Source organism: Lissotriton vulgaris, chromosome 2_2 (assembly GCF_964263255.1).
Source record: "Lissotriton vulgaris chromosome 2_2, aLisVul1.2, whole genome shotgun sequence".
Taxonomy (NCBI): Eukaryota; Metazoa; Chordata; class Amphibia; order Caudata; family Salamandridae; genus Lissotriton; species Lissotriton vulgaris.
In genome coordinates this window covers 34,960,591-34,974,191 of record NC_141688.1, presented here as the reverse complement: position 1 = coordinate 34,974,191, position 13,601 = coordinate 34,960,591, and the positions used below count along the sequence as shown (strand labels likewise).

Below are 13,601 nucleotides of genomic sequence, written 5' to 3'. Positions count from 1 at the left end.
GCCTCTACTCCCACACACATATTTCGCTTTTGACTCCTAGTTTTCACTTTAACCCTCACAATCAGTTTGTTCTTCCCCCTCATTAGTCCTTCATGTCTCTCTTGTGCATTTGTCACTTCTTCCCTCCTTTTAGCCATTTCCACCCTCTTGTGGCCCTCTTCTTCGCTTCTCCCAAGTTCTTGACTTTTTAGCCTCCATCCATTTTCCTCTCCCTTTCCAGTTTTATTACTCCGGGGTTTTCACCATCTTTCTTTCTTCCTGATTTTTCCTGTCTTCCTCTTTCCTTCTGCTCCCCGACCCCTTTCTTCTCTCTTCCTCTCGTTCCCAATACCTCTCTAATTCCTTCATCAAAGCCCTTTGTTGAACACTCTTACTCTACTCCTGTATGCACTAACTAAACGTGTGCTCCTTTCTTTTTTGGGTCACCGTCTCGTACTAATAGTGCTACACCCTCTCCTCCTTTACAAGGTGTTCTCTTCTCTCCCTTTGCAGTTTTACTTAGCGCAAATCTGGCCCAAAGGTATCCTAGCGCTTTTCATAAACACTAGATTATATTACACAGGGTCCGTTTTTTAGGCACAGGTTGATTATGCGATTTCGTCAGAATCTTGCCATGTTGAGCTGAGATGGAAACTCAAACTTGGTTCCACAGTTCCATGCTACGCTCAGCTTACAAGGCAGCCCCACTTCCAGGATATGTACCCAGGGTAAGGGGGCTCTCCCAGTTAGTCTGCTGAGTGTGCCTGCCGAGGTCTGTAGCTTCCCTACAGCTCACCCGATTTTATTCCAATATACCCGATGCCACCTGTCATCCTTCCAAGGTCGAGTAAGTGACTTGTAATATCCAGCTGCTTATATATTGTATCGTAGATCAGTGGGTAATTTGTAAAATAAGTGTTCATTGTGAGTCTGCCAAGGTGCTGTAGAAGTAGGGCTGTCTAGTCCAGCTTCCACTCTCTCATGCTTCTTTCCTCTACTACCATCCACTCCTTTCTCCTTACTTCACTTTCCCACTTTCTTTTTTTGTCCCTGCTTTCTCACTCTTTCTCTGTCTCTCTTTTCCTCATTCTTTCCTACTTTTCTAGATTTCTTTCTCTTGATCTGGGTCACGGTCTGATGAAGAAACATAAGCACTGTTCCCCAAAAGTGAATACCGATGCCCATCACCTGAAAATACATGGCACAAATTAGGCAGTGCTCATACCATTATTTAACCTCGTTCTATGTGTTTCCCACTTTATATAAGAACCTAGACAGTGGAAAAGAGGCTCAAAATCACACAGTGTGATTGATTGAGGAATGCCTGATTAGAATCCAGGTCGTCTGGATCTACATTTGTCAACACAATGACTATACTGTATTTCATCACTTATAGTCGCACCTGATTTTTAAAATGGCAGTATTTAAGGCAGCAATTTCTGTATTAAACAGAACGTAAAATTATTTTTATTTTCTGAAAAATGGAGAATGGTAGACCAGTTGGGGGCCCTGGGCCTAGATCACATTAATGTATTTCCATGAATCGGAGGGCCTGCTAAATCCAAGCCAAAAAACTGTACCGGCGATGTAGGTATGTTTTAAAAAAAGTTTTGTTTACATTAAGTGCATGAGCACTCTCAGAACTCAGGCATTTGATGCGCTAGGGCTAGTAATTCCTGTCACAGCCGAAAAGTCAACCTTACAGACACCTTCACGAGCCTCATCTCCAGATGAGCTGCCCTGGCACGGTCTCTCTGGCACCCCGCCACATTCAACATGGGAGACCCCTTCAAAGCAGTGATAGGGCCCAAAACCATGCAAAATATGTTGATTGGCCAATGAGGTTACCAGAAACCGCATCACATTTGCTCCGCCATTACCATAGAAGCAAATAAGCCACCTCTGTGTTAATGTCGGTGTATTTATGATTTAGTTCTATCTATGGAACCTTCACTTTTGATGGCAGTGAATTTCTGGCTTAGGCCCAGGGTTTCGGGCCCTCACTTTTAATGGCAGTTCCAGTATCTGGGCCCTCACTTTTAATAGCAATATATTTCTGGCTTATTTCAAGTGTCTGGATCCTCACTGTTAATGACAGTGGATTTCTGGCTAAATTTCAGAGTCCTCACTTATATTGAGCTTGTACTTCTGGATTGTTTCCAGTGTAGCAGATCCTCACTTTTAATGGCGGTATACATCTTGCTTATTTCCAGTTTCTCCCTCCTCACCATTTCTAGCAGTATATTTCCGGCTTATTTCCAGTGGCCCTCACTGTTAATGGCAGTGGATTACTGGCTTGTTTCCACAGTTGGGAGTCCTATGCTTTCCTAAACCTGAAGTGTAGCCAATTCAAGTCATGGCGTGTGTTTCCAAATTGCAAATCTCCCTTAAGCCCTTTAACATGGCGCTGTATGTGTAGAAATGCACCATTTTTTCAGTTTAAGCTAAAGTTTGGAGTGGTATTTGGCGCTGCACACACGCGCAGCTTGTTCCTGGCGCACATAGCCATGGCTTCAGCGCACAGAGACCCTACACTGCCACAAACAGAGGGGAAAAATTAGAGGGAACATTGATTGTGACAATATATTACAAAGTGTTTCCACTAAGCTGCATAGCATGCTCTAGTGGTTGGACGTCTAGCTTCTTTTATGACATTCATGCAGTCTGGAGGAAGGATAAGATCCAAATTCTAGGATGTCAGGAGCCAGATCGCAAGGTTGAGCTGAGCTGGGTCCGGGTGCCTGATCTCTCCACGGTTCTGTGTTAAAAGGCGTGGAGTTTTTGGAGTGGTACTACAGACAGTTGTAGCAGTTTGGTGTACCACGGCTGTGCCCTAGTGCCTTTGTATTAGGCACTAGGGCCTGGGTGTTGGCTATATGCCAATCATTCGCTGACTGGGCCGACAACTCGCTTACCAGAAGCGTCTAATAATTCTGACTTTGTACTCAGAGGATGGGGAGATGGGGAGGGGGGGCGCTGGATAATCCCTGAGGTTTGTGAATTGACCAGTTTACCAGCTTTAGAGACACCTAGTGAGTCTAGTGGTAATTGCTCCTTAATAAAGACTGGATCTGACGGAACAGGCTTATATTTTTGTCTATTCTGGGAGTGATAATGCGAGCACGAACAGGGTCCTTAAATATATCAGCATATCTCATCATGTCTTTGAGCATAGGGAGAGTCTGACTGGATCTGTGTGTGCTACTGAGAGTTTCGAACAAGAAATCCTCTTCTGGGGATTCTTTATGTAGTTGTACCTCATGATATTCTGCAGCTCTAGCAAGTAATTCTAAATCCTTTACATTGTCAGGAGGGGAAGGTCTTGCAGGGTAAAAGGTCTGGGTCATTGTCAGTAAGTGAATCAGTATTGTAGTCTTTCCAGGGATCTATAGGTAAATTAGTATCTCCATTATCTCCATAATCATCGTGGTGGTGGTGGAGAGTTAGTTGGTGTGATGATTAAATGTTCTAATTGTGGAGAAGGTGGTGAATGTGTAGATGAACGTGGTGTTGGTGGCGGAGTAGAAGGGTTAGTACAGACATTCTTCAACTTTAAAGGAATGGTATAATGTAAATGTCCTTTTGTTTTGGGTCCAATTTGGAAGGTGGGATGTCGAAAATCTGATCCTGCAGCTTTGAAAGAGTATTTTTCGGTTTCGGCTAAGACTACTTCGGTGCCAGGGTGGAATGACTTTTCGGCACAGAAAATTTGGGTTCGATGTCAAGGGTTTCGGCTCCGAAACAGTCTTCGAGACCGAAGGTTTTGGCTCAGTGCCTGGCTTTGGCCGACTATTCTAAGCCGGAAGAATTAACTATGTGTTTTTCGGTGCCGAGCCAGGAAGCAGGATGGTAGAAACATCTTGTCGTGCCGACCATGGCCTGAAGGTTGGTGGTGGAACCGAAGCCTTTTGTTTAGTCTGAAATGGATTTCGGGGCAAGGGGTATTCGGTACTCATGGGACGTTGTCCAGGCGGTATGTCGTCTAGCATCTCAGAATCTGTTTCTGGAATCCTCTTTGGAGTCTTGTGCATTGAATTATTCCTGTTTGGATCCTTTAGCGAAGATGTCCGGAGTGTATTGGACGTTCTTGCTTTGATTTTCACGCCGCCGAGCCAGACGATTGCAGAGCGTTTTCTTCTATCGAAATGATCTGCACGCATCAAAGTCTTGTTAGTTGTGCTCCGGAGAGAAACACGAGTTGCACACTTCGTGCAAGTGGGTGCTGGGATACCTTGCGTCGTACAGAGGACAACATTTAAATTTAGTCCGTTCCATCAACTGCAAGGTTGGACCGATGTGGTTAGGCCCGAAGGCCTTCCACGAGTCTTCCGATAGACAGGCTTTTTTAATCGACTCGCAGAGAAGTGGGATACGCGTACGAAAACAATACCGACGTAGGTAGAGTGGATAGTGTATCGAGGGAAACCCAAAGAACGGTTTTGTATCGGAGCGCATAATTACACGTCCAAACCAGATGGATGAAAAAAAAACAACTTTACAATAGAGTCCATGCCCATGCGCACTATCACCGAAAGGAGGAGTAACCTTAACTTGTGACTTAAAAGGCTTCTAGAAGAAAAACAACAACTTGCAACCTTTCGGACCCAACACTAGATGGCAGGAGTATGCAAAGAATGTGATCTACAGCTCACATGCTTAGAACAAATATGTTCTACAGAGGGAGAAAGGGGTCATTCTACTTCAAATTTCACTAGTGAACCAAATATCTGATCTTTGATCTATTGTCCTAAAAGCGGTGGAAAACAAACATGACCCTACATTCTGCTGGCATTTTATAGATTCAAACTGTTCTTGGAGTATTCCCTTATGTTAGACTTGGCATATCAATACAGTATGTAAATGTAGGGTAGAGAAGACCAAAAGCTGGAAAATATAACTCACTTCCGTTCCTTTTTTAAGAAACTATTTGTCCATTTTCTATTTTGATAAGAGGATATGATAAAACGATCAATCTTTACAAGAAACCTTAAGCTAACTCATAAATCAGTTTATTTTCAGCAATTTAGTTTTGCAGCAGCTTGTTCCAATGAGTTGTGTGATTTTATATTTGGTTTACTTAATCGAGGGACGATGACTGGATACTGTTCTATCACAGAATTATCCTTGCAATGTGCAGTATCAAAAACTATTTTACTACTGGCTTCAAAATACAGTATCCACCATTGTGAATATATGCTACTTGTATTGGGGTTCAGTATTTTCAGTTAAGCATGGTTTCATAACATGTAGCTTATGTAGCTTATGAACAAAAGCCTTGAACTGACCTTAGTGTTGGCTGCGATCCAGTTGGATGTTTCACTATCGTCATCACACTTTTTAATCCATTTCTTTAACCACTGTCACAACATGTTCAAGTGGACAAACAGGATCAGAAAAATTAAAAGAAAAATGAAGATATTTAGAAACCACAAAATAGGATCCCAACATGGTAATAAAAGCAATAGCATTCTACAGTCTGCAAAAAAACAACATAGGTGAAAATGTACAAATTTCTTTCTTTCAGGAATGCTATTTCTGGTGGAACTATAACCAGATAGCTCCATTTCAGAATATCCCCAGTTGGCAGACTAGTACTGGAAAACCAAAAGCAGTGCTCTCGCATGTGGGCAAGTGGTGTTGTGCAGCCTCACGCTGGGTCTGTATCAGGAAAGTGATGGAGCAAAGCCACATATAAGTACTGACCCTGTCCCAAAACATTTTTCTGGGCCTTCAGACGTGGCATGTAGAACAACTGACAGGAAACCGAGCTCAAACTTGGTATAGTTTTGAGGAATCTACAGTTCGATTATCCATGAGTGTGTTGCTGAAAATGACTTATTCTGCTAATTTATTTATTTATTTAATTACTTGTTAAGCGCGGCTGCCACCCAAAGGGTATCCTGGCGCTGAGACTGCGTCTATCCTGCGGGCATGCTACCAATTATACTGCTCTAGGGAACAAAAAGGTCTTAAGATCCTTTTTAAAAGGAATAAAATCTTGTCTACCCCTCAATGTCAACGGGAGGGTGTTCCAGAGAGTGGATACTTCTCACCACAATTTGCTAATTTTTACAAAAGATACCAAAGCAGTATCTACAAAATGTGGAGACTCTGGGGGCTCAGACCTAAAAGCCCTACAGAACAGAGTGAGTAACCTTGTCCGACCTAGCTATTAAGGGAGTACTTCAAGAACGTATGCACCGACGCTCACTTCAGTCTAGCTGATATCAAGACGTTTGTGCCAATATCACAGTGACTTAGGCACTGGTGAAATAGTTTCTCAGGTAGCATGGACAGCTTTATGGCCAGTGCATAGTAGATTTTAATGCAATCCACCTTGACAGAGTGGTTTCCAACAACCTCACCCGCATTACACTTGCAAAGATTATATAGCTGCCCAGAGCCTAAACACCAATTTGTCCTGGTAGTGCAGTCGATTGTACCAATATCGCCCCCGCTCACTCACACAGCATGCTGCTGAGATGGCAATAAAAATAACAATTTTAGCATCAAAAACCTCAAGGAGCAAAAGCACATGGGTTCGCACGGCATGCACTTAAGTAGGGCTTCTGGTTTTTAGTAACCAATAAAACACCACCAAAGGAAGGAAAATGCTACTTACCAGTATGCATCTGTTCTTGGCATATAGAGCTGCAGAGCTACACACTGTGCATCGATCGCCACCTAGTGTTGGGCCCGGATGTTTGCAGTTTATTTTTATCCTGAAAAGTTCTTTGGAAGTTACAAGATAGGGGACTCCTCCTTTGGACCATATGGCGCATGGGCATCGGCTCCATCCTCAGATTGTTTGCGGGTGGGCGTGTGCAACTCTGCAGCTCTACATGCCAAGAACAGATGCATACTGGTAAGTAGCATTTTCCGTTCGAGGCATATGAGCTGCAGATTACACACTGTGTATAGATTGTATAGCAGTACCCACTCTTAGCGGCGACCACCACCATCTGTTGCAGTAGTTTGAAATAATGTTTTGAGAACAGCCTGGCCCACATTAGCTTGTTGGTTGGTTTGCACATCTACACAGTAGTGTTTTGGGAATGTGTGTGGTGTAGACCATGTAGCTGCTCTGCAGATGTCATCTAGGGGAATATTCCCTAAAAATGCCATTGAAGCCCCTATTTTCCTTGTAGAATGGGCTTTAGGAGGAACAGATAACGTACGTTAAGCTTTGTGGTAGCAAATCTGTATGCATTTGACAATCCATCTAGCTATTCCAGATTTTGATATGGGATTACCCTTGTGTGGTGGTGAGAAAGACACAAAAAGTGGTTTGGTCTTACGAAAGGGTTGTGTTCTCTCAATGTAGTATAGCAATGCTCTTTTAACATCTAGGGTATGGAGAGCTCTTTCTGCTACTGTTTGTGGCTGCGAGAAGAAAACTGGCAGGTCCACAGATTGATTGAGGTGGAAGGGAGAAATGACCTTGGGCAGGAATTTTGGATTAGTACGGAGAACGACCTTATTATGATGCATTTGCAATAAAGGTTCTTGAATGGTTAGTGCTTGTAGTTCACTAACTCTCCGTAGAGAAGTAATAGCTACTAGGAACGCAACCTTCCATGTTAAAAATTGTAGTTCACATTTATGTAAAGGTTCGAAGGGAGGTCCCATTAGCCGTGTGAGAATAATGTTCAAATTCCACACTGGTGAAGGTGGTACTCTGGGAGGAATTATTCTCTTAAGGCCTTCCATAAAGGCTTTAATAGCAGGCACTCTGAACAGAGATAGATGTTGTCTGTTTTGAAGATATGCTGCTATGGCCGCAAGATGTAGTCTAATAGAAGTCTAGGCTAAATTACATATTTGGAGGTGTAGTAAGTATCCTATGATGTGATGAATAGGGGATTAATATTGTTATTGTGACAATATATTACAAAGCGTTTCCACTAAGCTGCATAGCATGCTCTAGTGGTTGGACGTCTAGCTTCTTTTATGGCATTCATGCAGTCTGGAGGAAGGATAAGATCCAAATTCTAGGATTTCAGGAGCCAGATCGCAAGGTTGAGCAGAGCTGGGTCCGGGTGCCTGATCTCTCCACGGTTCTGTGTTAAAAGGCGTGGAGTTTTTGGTGCGGTACTACAGACAGTTGTAGCAGTTTGGTGTACCACGGCTGTCTGGCCCACGTTGGAGCAACTTTGTGAGAATAGTTTGCATGCTGGCTATCCTTACTGGAGTGGGATAAGCTAGCGCTGTTTAAGTGTTTATTGTGGCACCGAGGTACTGTTGTACTTTGGATGGTTGCAGATGAGACTTGGTTTGTTTTATTGGTAACTCCAAGTTGTGGAGCAGTTGGATTGTGGCATGAGTGTGTTCCACACACCGGTTGTATGAGCTGGCTTTTATGAGCCAGTCGTCGAGGTACGGGAAGACGTGGATGTGCTGTCTTCGTAAATGTACTGCCACTACGGCTAGTCACTTGGTGAATGCACTTGGTGAATATTCTTGGTGCTGTTGTGACTACGAATGGGTGTACTTTGAATTGATAGTGCTGCACGTCTATTACAAATCTGAGATACTTCCTGTGAGCTTTATGAATAGGAATGTGGAAGTATGCGTCCTTGAGATCTATAATAGCAAGGAAGTCATTTTGTAATAGGAGAGGAAGGACTTGTTGCAGTGTGACCATGTGAAAATGGTCTGACTGTATGTATATGTTTAGCGGTCTGAGGTCTAGAATTAGAGAGCCGTCCTTTGTAATACAGTATAGGGAGTAAACCCCCTTGTTTTGTTGGTGCAGAGGAACTGGTTCTATTGCATTTTTTTCTAGCAGAGATATTACTTCTTGCTTTAACAGGGATAGATGTTCTTGTGACATTTGACGCTGTTTGGGGGTAGATGTTAGTTCTAGATAGTAACCTGACTGAATAATTTGTTGCACCCACCTGTCCGATGTGATGTCGGTCCAGGCAGGAAGGAATTGTTGCAGTCTTCCCTACACAGGAGTGGAATGTTGAGGGGGGGGGGAAGGGGGGAGGGGAGGAAAGTCATTGGGTAGGGGTGGAGGCAGAGCAGGTGTTGTTGGTTATGCCTCTGTCTTTGTTGTTTTTACCCCTATGACCCGCTCTTTGGTAGCCCCTAGTGAATATAGATTGGCTAGGGGTCTTGTAGGAAGTGGAGGGGCTTTCGGAGGAGGAGCCTCTTGCGTTGGCTCTATATGATGAGCAACAAAAAGAACGTCTGAGAGCTTGCAACTGCAAGGCTCCCATAGATTAAGCTGTGTTGGTGTCTTTTTTCATTTTCTCTAAAGATACATCGACATTAGGGTCAAATAAGTGTTTCTCATCAAATGGCTGATTGAGGGTGGAATTTTGTACCTCAGGTTTAAAACCCGAAATACGTAGCCAGGCATGCCTACGCAAAAGGACACTAGTATTGATTGCCCTTGAGGCAGTATCTGCAGCATCTAGGGCACAACGGATGGAAGTATGTGATATTTTTACCTTCTTGTACGAGTTCATTGGCCCAATTTTTATATTTGTCTGGTAGATGCTGCATTATGGACTCCAGTTTATCATAATGTGCCCCGTCATATCTAGCCAATAGCGCTTGGGTATTGGCGATTGGCCATATGTTAGCTGCCTGGGACGCTGTTTGTTTGCTGGAGGCATCAAGGAGTTTAGATTCCTTGTCTGGTGGTGAGGCCTCACCTGATGTTTGTGAATTGGCACGTTTACGTGTGTTAGAACCTACTAAGGAATCTAGGGGTGCTGGGCCTCTAATGTAAGCTGGATCTGTAGGGGTAGCTTTATATTTTTTCTCAATGCGGGGGTTGAGGACTCGACAGACCTCTGTTGCATGCTTAATGACCCCCTTAAGCATTGGCAGAATGGCAGTGGATCTTTGTGTATTGTTAGACGTGTCCAATTAGAAATCTTCCTCTACAGTGTCTGTGTGCAAATCGACCCCATAGTATTGGGCAGCCCTCTGGACTAGTAGGTTAAAACCTATAGTGTCCTCTGGGGGGGAAGGCCTGGAGGAATATATATCTTCTTGAGGGACGTACGGCACATCAGGGGTGTTACAATCATCCCAAGGATTAGATGACTGGGGGGGGGACTATTGTTCGCTACTAGTTCATGAGCACCCCCACAAGTTTCATCAGAGTCTGTATCTACAAAATCATCTGGGTTTAAGGGATGGTGTAGGAGAATGATGTGTTGGAGGAGGTGGAAGAGTATGGGGAAGTGGAGAAGGGACCTTAATGGAGAGGTTGCAATGTCTCCTTTGGAGGAGGAGGAGAAGGAGGAGGTGGTGGTGGTGGTGGTGGTGGTGCAGGCGCCTCTAGTGGTCTCTTCTTGGAGCTAAGAGGCAGTTGGATCTGGTAGAAAAGGCTCTTCTGTGGATGGCAAGTCGTTCGGTTCCGGAGGTTTTTTCGACACCGATTCAGTAGCTGGTCTAGGGTCTTTTAGCTTATAACTGACCTTTCGCAATGTCTTTAACAAGAATGTGTTTTTTGGGTTCCGTGGGTTTTTTCGGTTCTGAAGCATGGAAGTCTGGACCTTTAGGTCGTTTTTTACTCAGCTCCGAGTGCGGTTTTAACGTTGATGAGCCGGTGGCAGTCTTCGGCACAGAGTGCTTGGGTGTCAAAGCAGCGGTCGGCATGCATGAGAAATATGGCTTCTTTTTCGGTGTAGGATCGACACCAGGAATAGGCTGACTCGAGCCAGAGCCGCGGGAAGGCTTATTAGGCTTCTTTGCCGAGCCTGAGCGCGGGGCGTGGGAAGCAGTCTCTCGGTGTGCACCCGGGCCCGAAGGTGAGGGTGGGCCCGAAGGTGAGGGTGGGCCCGAAGGTGAGGGTGTGCCCAAAGCCTTTTTGGAGGGTGTCGAGGAAGAGTCAGGGTCGACGTTGGAGTGATGTCCTCGACCTCAGAGTCTTCGGAGGAGCTGGAGCTTCTTTCGGCCCACTGCTGTTCTGCCATGTAGACACCCTCTTGGAAGATGTCGTCCGGGATCGATGCTAACGAGCGGGCCATTGTTCTTAGAGCTAGTTGGTCCCAAATTGTCTTCTTGAAGCGGAAGGAGGCACAAACAGAACAGTCTTTTGCCTCGTGCTCCGGGGAGAGGCAAATGTTGCACACCTCATGTAGATCGGTGTGGGGAAACTTTGATCTACATCGAGGACACCTCTTGAATGGCGTCCTTTCCATGAACCAGAGACTACGGTCTAGGTAGGCCCGAAGGCCTTAGTCGACGACCGGAATCGAAGACTTCGAAGTGGTGAAGAGTCGCATTGATGGGGACCGCGATTGAAATAACGTCGAACTGGGTGCGGATTGCGCGCCGAAGGAAAATGGGCTCCAAACTGGAGCGCTGGAAACACAACCAAGCCAGATGGCAGAAAAAAAAATCTGAGGATGGAGCCGATGCCCATGCGCAATATGGTCCAAAGGAGGAGTCATCTATCTCGTGACTTCCAAAGAACCTTTCAGGACAAAAACAAACTGCAAACATCCAGGCCCAACACTAGGTGGCGATCTATGCCGTATGTAATCTGAAGCTCATATGCCTCGAACACATTTGTCAGTAGAATCTGGAAAACACAGAATTTTACTTACTGTTTTGGCAACCTCTACATTCAAAACAAATAAAGGCACCCCCTACACTTCTAAGCACTTTCCTGTGATGGATGCTATGACCCACTTAGTCCACGTTGTCCTTGTGGACATCTGCAAGATCCCAGGGGTACCACAAAATTGGATCTTATGTCACTATTTTGAAAGCATGGCTCTCTAATCATATGGCTTTAGCCGACCATTCACTCTATGCTGCTGCTATCCTGGCTGAAGACGGCTGATAGCCAGAAACCGGTCCTGGGATGCTTGATTCCGGTCCAGGGAAGACATGGCTTGGCAGTTCGGGCCGGACTGTTCCCATGAGGCACAGGGTCAAGGCTGATTTGCATATGGCCATGTCTGAACTCGGGTGGTGTGGTGAGCAAAATAATGATGGATTTAGGCCCAGATCTCTGTACTGGGGTAAATGTATGACATTGTTCTGCATTCTGTCCATCAACTGTTTTTGCATTTGTCACCCCGAGTGGGACGGGTATGCTCAGACGCGAGTCCCGTGCTCTCCACACCACTGGAGTCAAGCTATCCTGGCTGAAGACAGCTGATAGCCAGAAACTGGTCCTAGGATGCTTTATTCCGGTCCAGGGAAGACATGGCTTGGCAGTTCGGGCTGGACTGTTCCCATGAGGCACAGAGTCAAGGCTGATTTGCATTTAGCCATGTCTGAACTGGGGTGGTGTAGTGAGCAAAAAAATGATTGATTTAGGCCCAGATCTCTGTACTGGGGTGAATGTATGACATTGTTCTGCATTCTGTCTATCAAACTTGTTTTTGCAGCTGCACAGTGGGCAGCAGGTTTGCAGCAGAACTCTAAGCAGTTCAGGACATACAGTACATCCTTTGTTTGTAATTCGGACAGAGCTGTAGTTGCTGAAAGCCAAAGTATCACATCTAGGTTCACCATGCACATAGATGCCCCCATAATCAATGGCATCCCATAAGGTACTATACCCAACCCTTATGTACTTAGGCTACATGTTTATTGTCTAAAATTGCATTGCCTTTCCAAGCTTTATAAAGAGCAATCCTTGTCCATGCACCACCCAGAGAGGTCCACAAGATAGTTTTGGCTAACCTGTGCTGCTTTTGGTGCATACATGAACTCCGAGAATTTATGAATTAGTGCATAAGCTGTAGACATTAAAGTTAGCAGTTTGCTTGTATGTGCTACGAATGGTGCAGTTAAAAAAAAAAAAAACAGGTGTACGGACCATTTGTGACACTGTACACTGGAATGAATACAGCCTCATGGTCATCAAGCTCAAATTTAATTTCTACTACTTCTATGTCAAAAATAGATTTTGGCCCTCTGGTCTTAAATTAAGGCTTGACACTATGCAACAATTTCCATATGGAACACGGACTACATTTAATGGAAACATATGGAGTTGTGCAATTTTTTCTACCAAGAATGGAAAATCCCTACAACAGTGCATACATTTGCCTGGTAGAAACAGTCCTGCACTGCTTCAAATTAGCAAATACACACATGCTTGGGAAAAATTAATATTAAGAGGTCCTCAAATAAACAAAATCCCACAAACATGGAAGAACAATGCAAAATCAACTTCAATCCTACTGTGAACTGGACATGCAAAAGATGCTAGGCATCCTGCAGGTGATGAAACTTCTTTACCACGAATTTAGATTCTTCTTCAAACTGCAGTGCAGTTTGCGGTCGCTAAAGTCCCTACCGCTTACAGCATGTGTAGCAATGAGTCCCTTTTTGACATGGTCACCTTCACTTTTTTGCCTGGTAAATTATGTAATTTCGACAAAGTGTACTGGGTATCTCCTAACCGGGTCCCCAGTGCCAGAGCTCGTTCCCAAAACTGTCAAATTGTCCCCCCAATTTGCAGACTCTTTAGCACCCTCTTTAAGTCTCCAATTAATGGCGACCTGGTACCTAGGGCCTGAGGTACTAAAGCAGGCCCCTGAGGGCTGCAGAACAAATTGTCAACTTAAGGGACACCTCACCAAGGATAAGCTAGGCTGCGGGTCTTGGTGCAGACAAAAGTGAAAACAAGACATGTC

The 13,601-nt window shown here is 44.6% G+C and overlaps 1 protein-coding gene across 4 annotated transcripts in view; it reads right to left on the bottom strand.

Moving 5' to 3' along the window:
- Positions 1 to 13,601, bottom strand: part of ARIH1 (ariadne RBR E3 ubiquitin protein ligase 1) — a 616,333-nt gene that overhangs the window by 125,689 nt on the left and 477,043 nt on the right. For all 4 annotated transcript variants that reach the window (XM_086959245.1, XM_086959247.1, XM_086959246.1 and 1 more), the window contains exon 9: positions 5,265 to 5,336. In XM_086959245.1, coding sequence (XP_086815371.1) covers positions 5,265 to 5,336 — 72 coding nt within the window. The remainder of the gene's footprint in view (positions 1 to 5,264; positions 5,337 to 13,601) is intronic.